The 12,693-nt window shown below is 37.4% G+C and overlaps 1 protein-coding gene and 1 non-coding gene across 2 annotated transcripts in view; one reads left to right on the forward strand and one right to left on the reverse strand.

The window, feature by feature from the left end:
• MCU (mitochondrial calcium uniporter) overlaps positions 1–12,693 on the forward strand; it is a 205,921-nt gene that overhangs the window by 175,806 nt on the left and 17,422 nt on the right. The window contains exons 3-4 of the mRNA XM_061161770.1: positions 935–1,105; positions 2,219–2,323. Coding sequence (XP_061017753.1) covers positions 935–1,105; positions 2,219–2,323 — 276 coding nt within the window. The remainder of the gene's footprint in view (positions 1–934; positions 1,106–2,218; positions 2,324–12,693) is intronic.
• On the reverse strand, positions 5,935–6,042 carry LOC133070861 (U6 spliceosomal RNA). Its single transcript, XR_009696265.1, has one exon. It is a non-coding gene; the product is annotated as a U6 spliceosomal RNA (small nuclear RNA).

Genomic DNA, 12,693 nt, shown 5'->3' on the forward strand with positions numbered 1-12,693 from the left:
AAAGTCAGGATTCCATGCCAGATTTGACTCCATACCCTGTTTTCCTTTTACAGGCTAATGCTAAATTACCATCTTTAAATGCTTGGTTGCTTGTGTAAAAAATTCTTGTTCAAAATTTATTTGAAAATTCATTTAAAAATGATTTGAAAGAGTTATTCTGACACTTGTTTTAGAGACTAAGGTTCTATAAATTAAGAATTAAGGAATAAGATAAGAAAATAAGGAATTCTGTGCCAAACTGTTGTAGAAAATCCTGTCAGTTGTGTAGCTTATGATAATGTTTCCCTTAATAACTTTTTGTTAATAAGTCCCAAAATGTTGAGCTTTGACTTCTTGCTAACCTCAGGGAAATGTTTAAGAGAACTTAAAAGAAGTTGTTTTTATTGTATCATAGTATGTCCACATTGTATAAGAGAATGCTTACTTATCAAGCACCTTGGATATAATATTATATGTACAATAAATAAGAGTTGCTGTCCTTGAGTAAGTCTTGCTTATTAGTATACGTTCACATGTTATTCCCCACGAATCCTTGAAAGCTCTGGCTCCCAAGAGCCTTCTCCTGCAGGATATAGAATCTGGCCCACCAATCTCTGGCTACTTAATAAAATTTTAGTAAATGGAGTCAAGGTTTGTATTCACCAATACCAAGAACTTTACCTCAGATTTCTGGGAAAGCCTCTTCTTGACCCACTTAAAAGATAATCCTCTGCATATTTTATTTTTTCTGAAAAGTGATTTGTGTGATAGATATACTCTTCCATAAGCCAATTCCCAGAATCTTCAGTTAAAGCTAAAGGGCATATTCTTGAACCTTTGGAAACATTTTAAACCACACTAATAATAATAAACCCCCATTTAAGAAGATTAATAATATCACTTTAACTTATAATGAAATCTGATTATCATATGATTATGGGTCTTTTTCATTCAGATGTGACAGTGGTGTATCAAAATGGGTTACCCGTGATATCTGTGAGGCTACCATCCCGGCGTGAACGCTGTCAGTTCACACTCAAACCTATCTCAGACTCTGTTGGTGTGTTTTTACGACAACTACAAGAAGAGGATCGGGGAATTGACAGAGTTGCAATCTATTCACCAGGTATAGTCACCTTCATTATTCATTTCCACCCACCCCTTGTTCCCCCTCTAAACTGCTTCTACACACACACACACACACACACACACACACACACACACACACACACACACATGCTGCAAATGAATCCCATGCTTTTAACTTTGGGACATAATTTTTTGCTTAGCAAATGTCAGGAGAGGCAGTGATTTCCTCTCCCAGTTTTTAGAATATGATTGTTCAGTTTTAGCAAGGGTGTATATTAATACACAGGGATCTCATTCAAAAGCACCTCACATATAATGCCATGGGCAAAGGTGAGCCATCAATCACATTTTATACTTTTGAGACCTTTTGTCATTACCTTAGGCATAGAATAAACTTATCCAGTAGTTGAGCCATCATCTCTGAAGATATGAAATATTAGGACTTCTTTTTAGATCTTTTCATGTCTTTCACATAAATGTTTATAAAATAAAGACATGTGATTTGAAAGTAATAGAAAATAAGGCACTAAAATTCCCACTTGACATGACATCCATTTCATTTATTTATTTTTTAAGTGCCTTACATTTTTACCACTTTCACTTTGAAAAATTCTAAATGTACAGAAAACATAAAAGCCTAGTACAGTAAGTCCCTGTAGTTTAAATATGCTTAATTCTCAACTCATAATTAATAGATGAACTTGGTGTACTTTGCTTACCCTAGCATCTGCCCCTACTGAATTATTGGCAACTAATCAGTAATTATACTGCAAAGTTCCATATACTAGAAGATGTTTGTTTTTAAACAATCAATTTCCATCATAGACAAATAGACATCCATGCAGCTCTCCCAGTGACCCTAGGCTTCCAGATGACACCTATGCATCTATGTAATTATTTCATTTGTTCATGAAGTTCTGCCAGAAAAGTACATTGTTAAATCTTAACAGACTTGAGGCCATGAAAACAAAAAGCCTCAGATAATATAAGCTTTATTTCGCATGGAGTTTGGGGATAAGGCAAAAAGCTAACTGAAATTTAAAAGACATAATTTTAAAATCTGTTTTGAGGATTGCTTTCTTTCCTGATCACTCTTGAATAATTATGGACATATGACAAATTAAAATTTTCACATTTAAATTTTTCACAGATGGCGTTCGAGTTGCTGCCTCAACGGGAATAGACCTCCTCCTCCTTGACGACTTTAAGCTGGTCATTAATGACTTAACGTATCATGTACGACCACCAAAGAGAGGTAAAAAGTAACCTTGATAAGGTCAGAGAAACATGAGAAGGGCTTTTGGAAGGAACTTTGTTTTTCCCTGGATAAACTTGAGAAACAGACAGTATTCAAAGAATACTCAAAGTTTTACATATAGGTAGCACTTGGCTAGTATACTGACTAAAACATAGAAACCAGAAGTGTTCTACATAAGTTAAACTCCTTCCCTCCATTAAGCTAAAAGTAACATTATTTTAATGTTATTTGGGGAACCTTTTGTAAACAAATTATGGAACTCCCTGTCCTCTTAAATGTATGTAACAGGAATTAACCCCCCTTTTTTTTGATGGCTAGGGGTTAGCAGTCTGAAAGTCAATTATTGTACAATAATAGTTCTTGGGAACTTCTGACATGTATATGCTTTTGTGTGAAAAAGTTAGGATATTTGCCTTAGGTGCAGATTCTAAGAACATGCCAGGAAACTCAGTAATCAAATATTTTCAAGAACTACTGTTAAAAACCAAAGTTAATGCAAAAAATTCATGATAAAACATCAAAAATTTGAATAAAGACAATCAGTATTACTGATTTTTATTTTCACCCTGCTCTCCAATGTGACTCTGCACAGTACTGATGGTATTAAATAACCCTCTGAAATAGCATTTTGAAGTATGTCTTTTTGGTCATTTTTCTCTCTTTGCCTTGATAGTCAGTCGCTTGCTGCTGTTGTTAATTCCCCTCCTACTACCACCACTGCGTCCATCAGCTTCCTAAGACATTTGTTTTTTTCCATTCTGCTTTTTTGTGTTGTTTTGTTTTTTTGCTGCACAGAATTCTAGTTCCCTGACGAGGAATCAAACCTGTGCCCCCTACAGTGGAATCACAGATTCCTAACTACTGGTCTGCTAGGGAAGTCCCCTCCATTCTTCTTTTGTGAATTGTCCCTAATGTAGAAAAAGTAAAAGCCTAAGTATTGAACGCCTTCCTCAAAATCTGGTCTGCCTCTACCTTTAAATTTTTTCTCTTTTCCTTTTAAGTGATGCTACTTTTCCTCCACTGTGTGTTCTTTCTTCTTTCCTGAACTATGTCCTCATTCTTTGCCATGTTAGTGTTTGCTCACCTTTCCTCTGAGATGCCTTTTTCCTTTTTTCCCATTTCTTCATGTCACAGTCATCAATGTCAGGTCTTCCATGAAGCCTTTCATGATCCTGTTCTTTCTCTGACTCCCAGCCAACCGGAAGTGATCTCTGTCTTCTCTGAATCCTTCTTAATCCTTTTTCTTTTCAAGTGCTCAGAGGGAAGGTCCTGTGATTTTTTTCATACCTGTTGACTTAGGTAATCATTCTATATTGAGTGAATTAAGTGAGTTAAAGTATCCTTTAAATAGTAAGACATTACTAAGTCAGATTTTATTAAGTTGGAATAACTAAACATGTAAACCAAGAATTGTTAGCTATATATATTAGCTATGCTAATATGTTTTTCTTCTTTATTCTCTGATTCTTGAACTAGAAAAGTTCTCTAAAATAGCAGAGGTACAGGCCTTATTTTACTTAGTTTTTTTTTTGTTGTTGTTTTTTAAATTTACTCTTTATTTTTTCCCCAGGTTTATTGATATATAACTGACACATAATATTATGTACATTTAAGATACACAGTGTGATAATTTGATACACTTAGGTATTGAGAAGTGATTATCACAGTAAGATTAGTTAATACCTCCATCATTTCACACAGTTACCATTTCTTTTTGATGAGAATACTTGAAGTCTACTTTCTTAGCCACTTTTAAGTATACATTACAGTTTTAACTATAGTCATCATGCTGTACATTAGATCCCCAGAACTTATTCATCTTATAATTATAAAATTAATACCCTTTTACCAACATGGAACGACCACATGATTCAGCAATCCCATTTTGGGGTATATATCCAAAGGAAATAGAATCTCACTAAAATATTAAAAGTTGAATAATGTAGTCTTATGTAAGGTATAACGATCAGGGAAGTAATGATACAAGCTTCCATCTATTATGTTTTCAAAAACTAGAGGTATTTTAATCAATGAATATTTCCAACCATCTTGTCTAATACTGTGTTTTTTGAATAGAAATGAATATGTTTTAGTTTTTTTTAATAAGACTATTCTCAAGTTGAATAAGGAAAGTAAAGGTAAAAACCGAAAAGGGGAGAAATTATATTTGATTCTTTGATAATCAACTTGGTAGCCATGTATAACTCTTTGACTTACCTATACCTCAGAACTGTAGAATATCTGTCCACCTTCGCTAGAAGACAGACGTGAAGTTTGCAAGGGTCAGGAGTCTCTAATTCATGGGATAATTGTAAATTGAAATGTGAAATTTGGTAAGCTCATTAGCAGCATTATTATAGAACTTAAAAAGATAATTTTAATATTTAAATCTAGACATCAAAGTTCTCTCAGCTCTGCTTTATTAGCCAATGAGAGATTCAGTCATTATATACCATTTTTCACAGAAGCTTAAATAATACTGCTTTAAGTTTATAAACACTTTTCCCCTTAACTTTTAAAACTGTAGTTTTAAATAGTAAAACTAAGTATTTTTTTCTTTTGAAAAAATGTAAGTTTTAGGGCTTCCCATGTGGCTCAGTGGTAAAGAATCTGCCTGCCAATGCAGGAGACGCAAGTTTGATCCCTGGGTCAGAAAAATACCCTGGAGGAGGGCATGGCAACCCACTCCAGTATTTGTGCCTGGCGAATCCCATGGACGAAGGAACCTGGTGTGTTCCAGTCCATAGGGTCGCGGAGAGTCAGACACGACTCGGTGACTCAGCACACACACACAAGGTCGTGTTCCCATTGTGTTATCTTCCTCTCCCTGTCTGAGGAAGATAATGTGGGCCTTCAAGGTACCATTCTTTTCCAGTTACATTCAGTAAGAAAGCAGTTGAATTTCTGTATTGACAGGGAGGCTGTTTATCCAGAAGAGTAAGCCTACTGGTCTCAACATTTTAACTGTTTTTAGTGAAAGCGCAGTTGGTAAAGAATCCGCCTGCAATGCAAGAGACCCTGGTTCAATTCCTAGGTTAGGAAGATCTTCTGGAGAAGGGATAGGCTACCTGCTCTGGTATTTTTGGGCTTCCCTTGTGACTCAGCTGGTAAAGAATCCGCCTGCAATGTGGGAGACCTGGGTTCAATCCCTAGGTTGGGAAGATCCCCTAGAGAAGGGAAAGGCTACCCACTCCAGTATTCTGACCTGGAGAATTCCATGGACTGTATAGTCCATGGGGTCAAAAAGAGTCGGACACAACTGAGCGACTTTCACTCACAAATGGAGAAAATAAATTGAAAGCACTAGGTTTGGGGTGTTAGATAATGAGAACACTAGGATTTTGTATATACGTCAAGCAGATGGAAAGATATAATTTATCTAATAAAAGTTAAAATAGTTAATGAAGGAAAACTTTCCCAGAATAGTTTTTTTTTTTTTCAGATTTCTTTTTTTAAATTAATTTTTTAATTGAAGGATAATTACTTTACAGAATTTGTTGTTTTCTGTCAAACATCAGCATGAATCAGCCATAGGTGTACATATGTCCCCTTCTTCTTGAACCCCTCTCCCGTCTCCCTCCCCATCCCACCCCTCGAGGTTGATACAGAAAAATATGAAACGCTTCATGAATTTGCATGCCATCCTTGCAAGGGGCCATGCTAATCTTCTCTGTATCATTCCAGTTTTACTATATATGTGCTGCCAAAGTGAGCACCAGAATAGTTTTTAAAGTCTTGACACACAGTTTTATCTACTCATTCCTTACCCTCCTTTAATTTTCACTTTTCTCTCCTGTTTTTCTTTTCCCTGTGTTCGGGTAGCACTTTAGAACTGAAAATGCTCTATGAACGTTGTACACCAGTAAACTTTAACTTCACACACTTCACCAGGCACTGAGGATAGAGAACTTATTCATGTAGGATCTAATATAGTTATTAGATCCTAATATAGTTATTAGATCACAGGTACTACATAGTACATAGATACCTAAGTACTAACAACTCTTATACCTAACACCAAAATTGGAGGGAAGAGACAGGAAAAAGCTGAAATGGAACAAAGGGGCAGGTCATAGTAGCAAGGCTAGTTGCAAGTTCCATTGCATTCTCTTGGTTACCATAGCTATATATGGCTGGATTCCCCCTCTGACCTCTGCAGGATGAGAGAAGTAGTTATTTTAGCAATTAGATGGTTTTAAACTTCATCTTGGGGCTTCTCCAGTAGCTCAGACAGTAAAGCATCCACCTGCAGTGCAGGAAACCTGGGTTCAATCCCTGGGTTGAGAAGATCCCTTGGAAAAGGAAATGGCAACCCACTCTAGTATTCTTGCCTGGAGAATTCCATGGAGTTGGGAACCTGGTGGGCTACAGTCCATGGGGGCTGCAAAGAGTCTGAAGGTTTTTATAATAAGAAGAATCATTTTGATTGGCACCACTGAGCCCTTTGTCTCATTTATCCATCCAGAGGATACTGGAGACCTTGCTTCTGTCCTAATAATGTGAATAATTGAGAGAAACAGTTGAACAGGCAAACCAAATGCCAGTGACTCAAATAGCCAGAGTCTTTTCCAAACCATTATACTAGCTGAAAAGACTGTTTAACCCCTATTATTTTTGCACATCTCTCTATCTTTGTGTACCTTAATTATCCTGGCATTGATGGCATGTGCAGAAACATTAAAAAACATCTTAACTGCATTTTTAGTGAGGTATACTCAAGTCATCCAGAAGCGTTTCTGTTAAGTCATTAGCAGATTTATCTTCTCTCTTCCTATAATTTCATCTCCAAATATGTGGGCAGATTTTTCAGGGTTGAGGGGTTTGAAGTTGTTTTTCTCTGCCGTGACAATACTGTGGAAGCATATTCTCCCTGTCAGGAAAATCTTAACAAAATAAAGCTAAGTCCCCTGAGTTTGCCAGGGCTTTTCTGATACCTGGTCAGAAAGATAACAGCTCTTTGTTCAGCCAGGTCTAAAACTGGAAATCTGTAAGATTGATCTCCTATGAATTATCATTTTATAATCTTTTCATTGCTGTTTGAAGGTATGTTGGAGCACATAAAATCTTATTTGTTTTGAATACGTAATACATTCACAATGTTCAAATCCCAAAGTCTAAAAATATATAGGAAAAAATTTCTCATTCCTGTTTTACCAGCCACCCTTTTCTCCTCTTACCAGCAAGCATTGTTCTTAGTTTTTTATGCTTCCTGTCAGAGATAGTCAGTTCATTCATAAGCAAGTGTGAATGCATAATCTTTTCCCCTTTTTATGCAAAAAATAGCGTATCATACATACTGCATATGTCAGTCAGGATTCAATTGGGGAAGCAGAGCTCTGAATAATATGGAATAAAAGATTTATTATAGGCATGAGACTGTACAGTTGTAGATGAATGTAAAGAAGTAAAAGTCTGTAAAGGGGAGCTTGGAAGATGAGAGAAAAGGTACCAATTTTGAAGTGGTGGCAAATGTGGACAGATGAAAGCTTGCCAGGGAACCTGGAAATTCTCCTTAACTCTTAGGTTAAGAAGAATTAGCAAAAACGGGCTGGTGGAGAAATAGCTGAGACAGTGTTATCAAACAGAACTTCTGTAATGATGAAAATGTTCCATTTCTGCACTGTTCAGTACGGTAGCCATCAGTCCTGTGTGCCTATTGAACACTTGAAATGTGACTGGTATGAACGAGAAACTGAATTTTACATTTTATTTCTCTTTAATTAATTTAAATAGCCACACATGGCAAGCAGCTACTGTTTTGGACAGCACAGCTCTAGAAGGTGCACCTGGCTGTAGGTGTGAATTTGCTGTTAATCATCAGAGGTGGCAGTTGAGAATAAAGAGCTGGATGCAGAGCCAGGGAGAGCAGGTACACGCTGGCGTCTCCAGGCACCTCTGCACCTGTCTCACTGCCTTCAGAGCTTCTGCAGGGCTTCTGCTTCTCCCTACTTTCCAGAATCTCACTTAAGTCTCTCTGTGGCCAACTCTAGTTCAGAACCACACAGGGAATTTTGGGGAATTGGGGCTATTTAGGGAAACATCATTCCAGTGAAACTAAATGTCAGGATATTAAACCATCAGACTGCTTTTCTTACCTAACAGTGTATTCTGAAAAACCTTAGAATACCAGAGCATAAAGAATTCCTTATTCTTTTTCATAGCTGCTGTCTACTGTATGAGTGTATAAATGTATGTACCCATTCACTTAACTACTTATTTTATAATTTATTGTAACCAAAAAAATCAACGGAGAAACAAACTTGGATTGAGCAATGTTTCTGACTATACCATAAAATACAAAAGAAGCCATGAAAGAAAAGATTGAAATAAAAAATAAATTTTCTACACAGCAGAACTCATAATATGAATATTAGTTTTAAAATAATGTCTCCAGTGAATGACATTTTAATAGAAACTGACTTTTTTTATGAAACAAATACCAAGCCTGATTTCAGATTTTATAGATTTTCAGGTTATGATTGACGGCACATATTTGATCATTAACGTCTATGCTTCATTAGGAAAAGGAAGATGAGAGGGTCTATTTAGTTTGCATGTTGCTTCCTTTCTTCTTTCCTCCCTTCCTCCCTCCCTGGATTGCTAAGCACTTTTAAGTGTAACTATGATTTGAAAGTGGAAATGGAAAAGGAAAGAGCATGAAATAAAAGTCATTGGACAATCAGTCAGATCTTTTGCCACTCCCTGCTAGCTCTGCAATTTTGTGAATATCATTATGAGGTTTCATTAAGGAGAGGAACTAGCTTATATTTGATTTTTCCCCACCACAGTGAGGCTTCCTAGGTGGCTCAGTGGTAAAGAATCCACTTGCCAATGTAGGAGCTGCAGAAGATGTGGGTTCTATCCCTTGTTTGGGAAGATTCCCTGGAGAAGGAAAAGGCAACCCACTCCAGTATTCTTGCCTGAGAAATCCCATGAACAGAGGAGCCTGCCCATCTACAGTCCATGGGATTGCAAAGAGCTGGACATGCCTGAAGCGATTGAGCATGTGCCTCTGTAGTGAATAGCTCAGTTCAGTTCAGTTCAGTTGCTCAGTTGTGTCTGACTCTTTGTGACCCCATGGATTGCAACACACCAAGCTTCCCTGTCCATCACCAACTCCTGAAGCTTGCTCAAACTCATGTCCATCAAGTCAGTGATGCTCTCCAACCATCTCATCCTCTGTCGTCCCCTTCTCCTCCTGCCTTCAATCTTTCCCAGCATCAGGGTCTTTTCCAAAGAGTCAGTTCTTTGCATCAGGTGGCCAAAGTATTGGAGTTTCAACTTCAACATCAGTCCTTCCAGTGAATATTCAGGACTGATCTCCTTTAGGATGGACTGGCTGGATCTCCTTGCAGTCCAAGGGACTTTCAAGAGACTCTCCAATACCACAGTTCAAAAGCGTCAGTTCTTCAGTGCTCAGCTTTCTTTATAGTTCAACTCTCACATCCATACATGACTACTGGAAAAACCATAGCCTTGACTAGACGGACCTTTGCTGGCAAAGTAATGTCTCTGCTTTTTAATATGATGTCTAGGTTGGTCATAACTTTCCTTCCAAGGAGTAAGTATCTTTTCATTTCATGGCTGCAGTCACCATCTGCAGTGATTTTGGAGCCCCCCAAAATAAAGTCAGCCACTGTTTCCACTGTTTCCCCATCTATTTGCCATGAAGTGATGGGACCGGATGCCATGATCTTAGATTTCTGAATGTTGAGCTTTAAGCCAACTTCTTCACTCTCCTCTTTCACTTTCATCAAGAGGCTCTTTAGCTCTTCTTCACTTTCTGCCGTAAGGGTGGTGTTATCTGCATATCTCAGGTTATTGGTACCTAATACAAAAATGTTTGTTAATCTTATCTCTTTAGAACTCAAATTGCTGCTGTTGTTGTTGTTTAGTCTCTGTGTCCAACTCTTTTGCAACCCCATAGACTGTAGCCCACCAGGCTCCTCTCTCCATGGGATTTCCCAGGCAGAAATACTGGAATGGGTTGCCATTTCCTTCTCCAGGGATCTTCCTGAACCAGGGATTGAACCCACGTCTCCTGCATTGGGAGATGGGTTCTTTACCACTGATCCGCCAGGGAGGCCCACTGAAGAACTCAAATTCCTCACTTGTAAATTATGGATTATATTTATGAGAATAAATATGGAGTAATATGTGTGAGAGGATTTTGTTAACCACAGATAATTTATACATACCTAAACAATTATCTTTTTGAAAGAGGACTGAGCTTGCAGGAAAATATTAATATTGATATAATAAAAGCCTTATAACTCAGTTCTAGGCCTGGGGATCAGGAGGCGTGGACTTTACCACTTTACTGTGACATTCCAGAGTTCAGTTTTCTGTTTTTGGAACTTTGGAAAGTGTAGAATCATTTGTGAATGTGAGCTGCAGCTTTAGTGCAGAACAGACCCTGTTGACACAGATGACTTCTCGAGCTCAAGGTGTTCTTGCTTTTATCTTTTCCCATTAATGCAGCACACATTCATTGAAGTATGCAAGATACTGTGCTAGGTGCTATAGCCCATATTACTGTATCAGCTCTTTTTTAATCCAATTTGCTACTCTGTTTTGAATTTTTTATTGATTGAATTTCTGTGATAACTCTAGTAAAGGACAACCTTGAAGAATGTTTGAAATACACACATGACTAATTCTTTTTTTTTTTTACTTTTAGACCATTTTTATTATCACAAAAGAAACTGCATGCCCAATAGCAGTCAGCTCCCACTTTCACCTCTCAACAGCCGCTTGCTGTTGTTGCTCTTGTTGAGTCGCTCAGTTGTGTCTGATTCTTTGCGACCCCATGAACTGCAGCACGCCAGGCTTCTCTCCCTCTTTCACTGTCTCCCTGAGTTTGCTCAAACTCATGTCCATTGAGACAGTGATGCCATCCAACCATCTCATCCTCTGTCACCCCCTTTTCCTCTTGCCCTCAATTTTTTCTAGCATCAAAATCATTTCCAATGAGTTGGCTCTTCAAATCAGGTGGCAAAGTCTTGGAACTTCAGCATCAGTCCTTCCAGCAAATATTCAGGGTTGATTTCCTTTAAGATTGATTGGTTTCATTTCCCTGCTGCCCAAGGGACTTTCAGGAGTCTTCACCAGCACCACAGTTTGAAAGCATCAATTCTTATGGGCATTTCATATAAATGGAATCATATAATATGTAGCCATTTGTGTCTGGTTTCTTTCATTGCATATGATTTTTAAGTTTCATCCATGTCGTGGTATGACATGGTAAAATTAATTTTAATAACTTTTAAACTAGTCTCATGTATCCAAACTATGATTATTTCATTTTATGTATCATCAATATAAAACTTTATTAATGAGATATTTTATATTCTTATATGAAGACTTTTTTTGTGGTGTAGATTTTCTTTAGAGTACATCTCAGTTCAGTATAGTCACCTTTTAAGTGTTCAACAGCCACATGTAGTTAGAGGTTACCGTATTGGGTGGCACAAGTGTTAGATAGGACTCCTGGTTTTAGTTCAGAGCTCTTTTCCCTGCATTGTACTTAAAATGTACATTTTTCTGAAGATGTGGAAGCAAATTTTTAGAGAAATTATACTGGAATCTAAAATGAGTTTCACCTAAGCTGCTCCATTCATACCTAATTTTCTTTTTTTTTTAATTAATTAATTTTTTTTAAATTTATTTTAATTGGACGCTAATTACTTTACAATATTGTAGTGGTTTTTGCCATACATTGACATGAATCAGCCATGGATTTACATGTGTTCCCCATCCCGATCCCCCCTCCTGCCTCCCTCCCCATCCCATCCCTCTGGGTCATCCCAGTGCACCAGCCCTGAGCACCCTGTCTCATGCATCGAACCTGGCCTGGTGATCTGTTTCACATATGATAATATACGTATTTCAATGCTATTCTGTCAGATCATCACACCCTCGCCTTCTTCCACAGAGTCCAAAAGACTGTTCTATACATCTGTGTCTCTTTTGCTGTCTCGCATATAGGGTTATCATTACCATCTTTCTAAATTCCATATATAATGCATGACTAATTCTGACCATGGCTGATTTTGATTTAGAAGAAGGCTGACCTTCTGCTCCAGTTAACAGAATGTCACGTTTAAGGCTAATATTCTAAAACAGAAGCTTTACTTGGGTGCTTTTTTAAAAATTCTTTGACAGCTAAGATTAGCTGGCTTTCTATTAAATTTTCAAGACATAATTTTTAGAGTTCTGGAAACACATGTTACTCACAGAAGAGGATATTGAATCAAAGAATTATTTAATCATTTACCTTTTCAGTCATTCTCATGACTTTATGCTCTTTCAAGCTTGATATTGAGACCCATACAGCTATTCCATGTCTTTGCCCAAAAGGAATAAAT

This window comes from Dama dama, chromosome 15, assembly GCF_033118175.1.
Source record: "Dama dama isolate Ldn47 chromosome 15, ASM3311817v1, whole genome shotgun sequence".
Taxonomy (NCBI): Eukaryota; Metazoa; Chordata; class Mammalia; order Artiodactyla; family Cervidae; genus Dama; species Dama dama.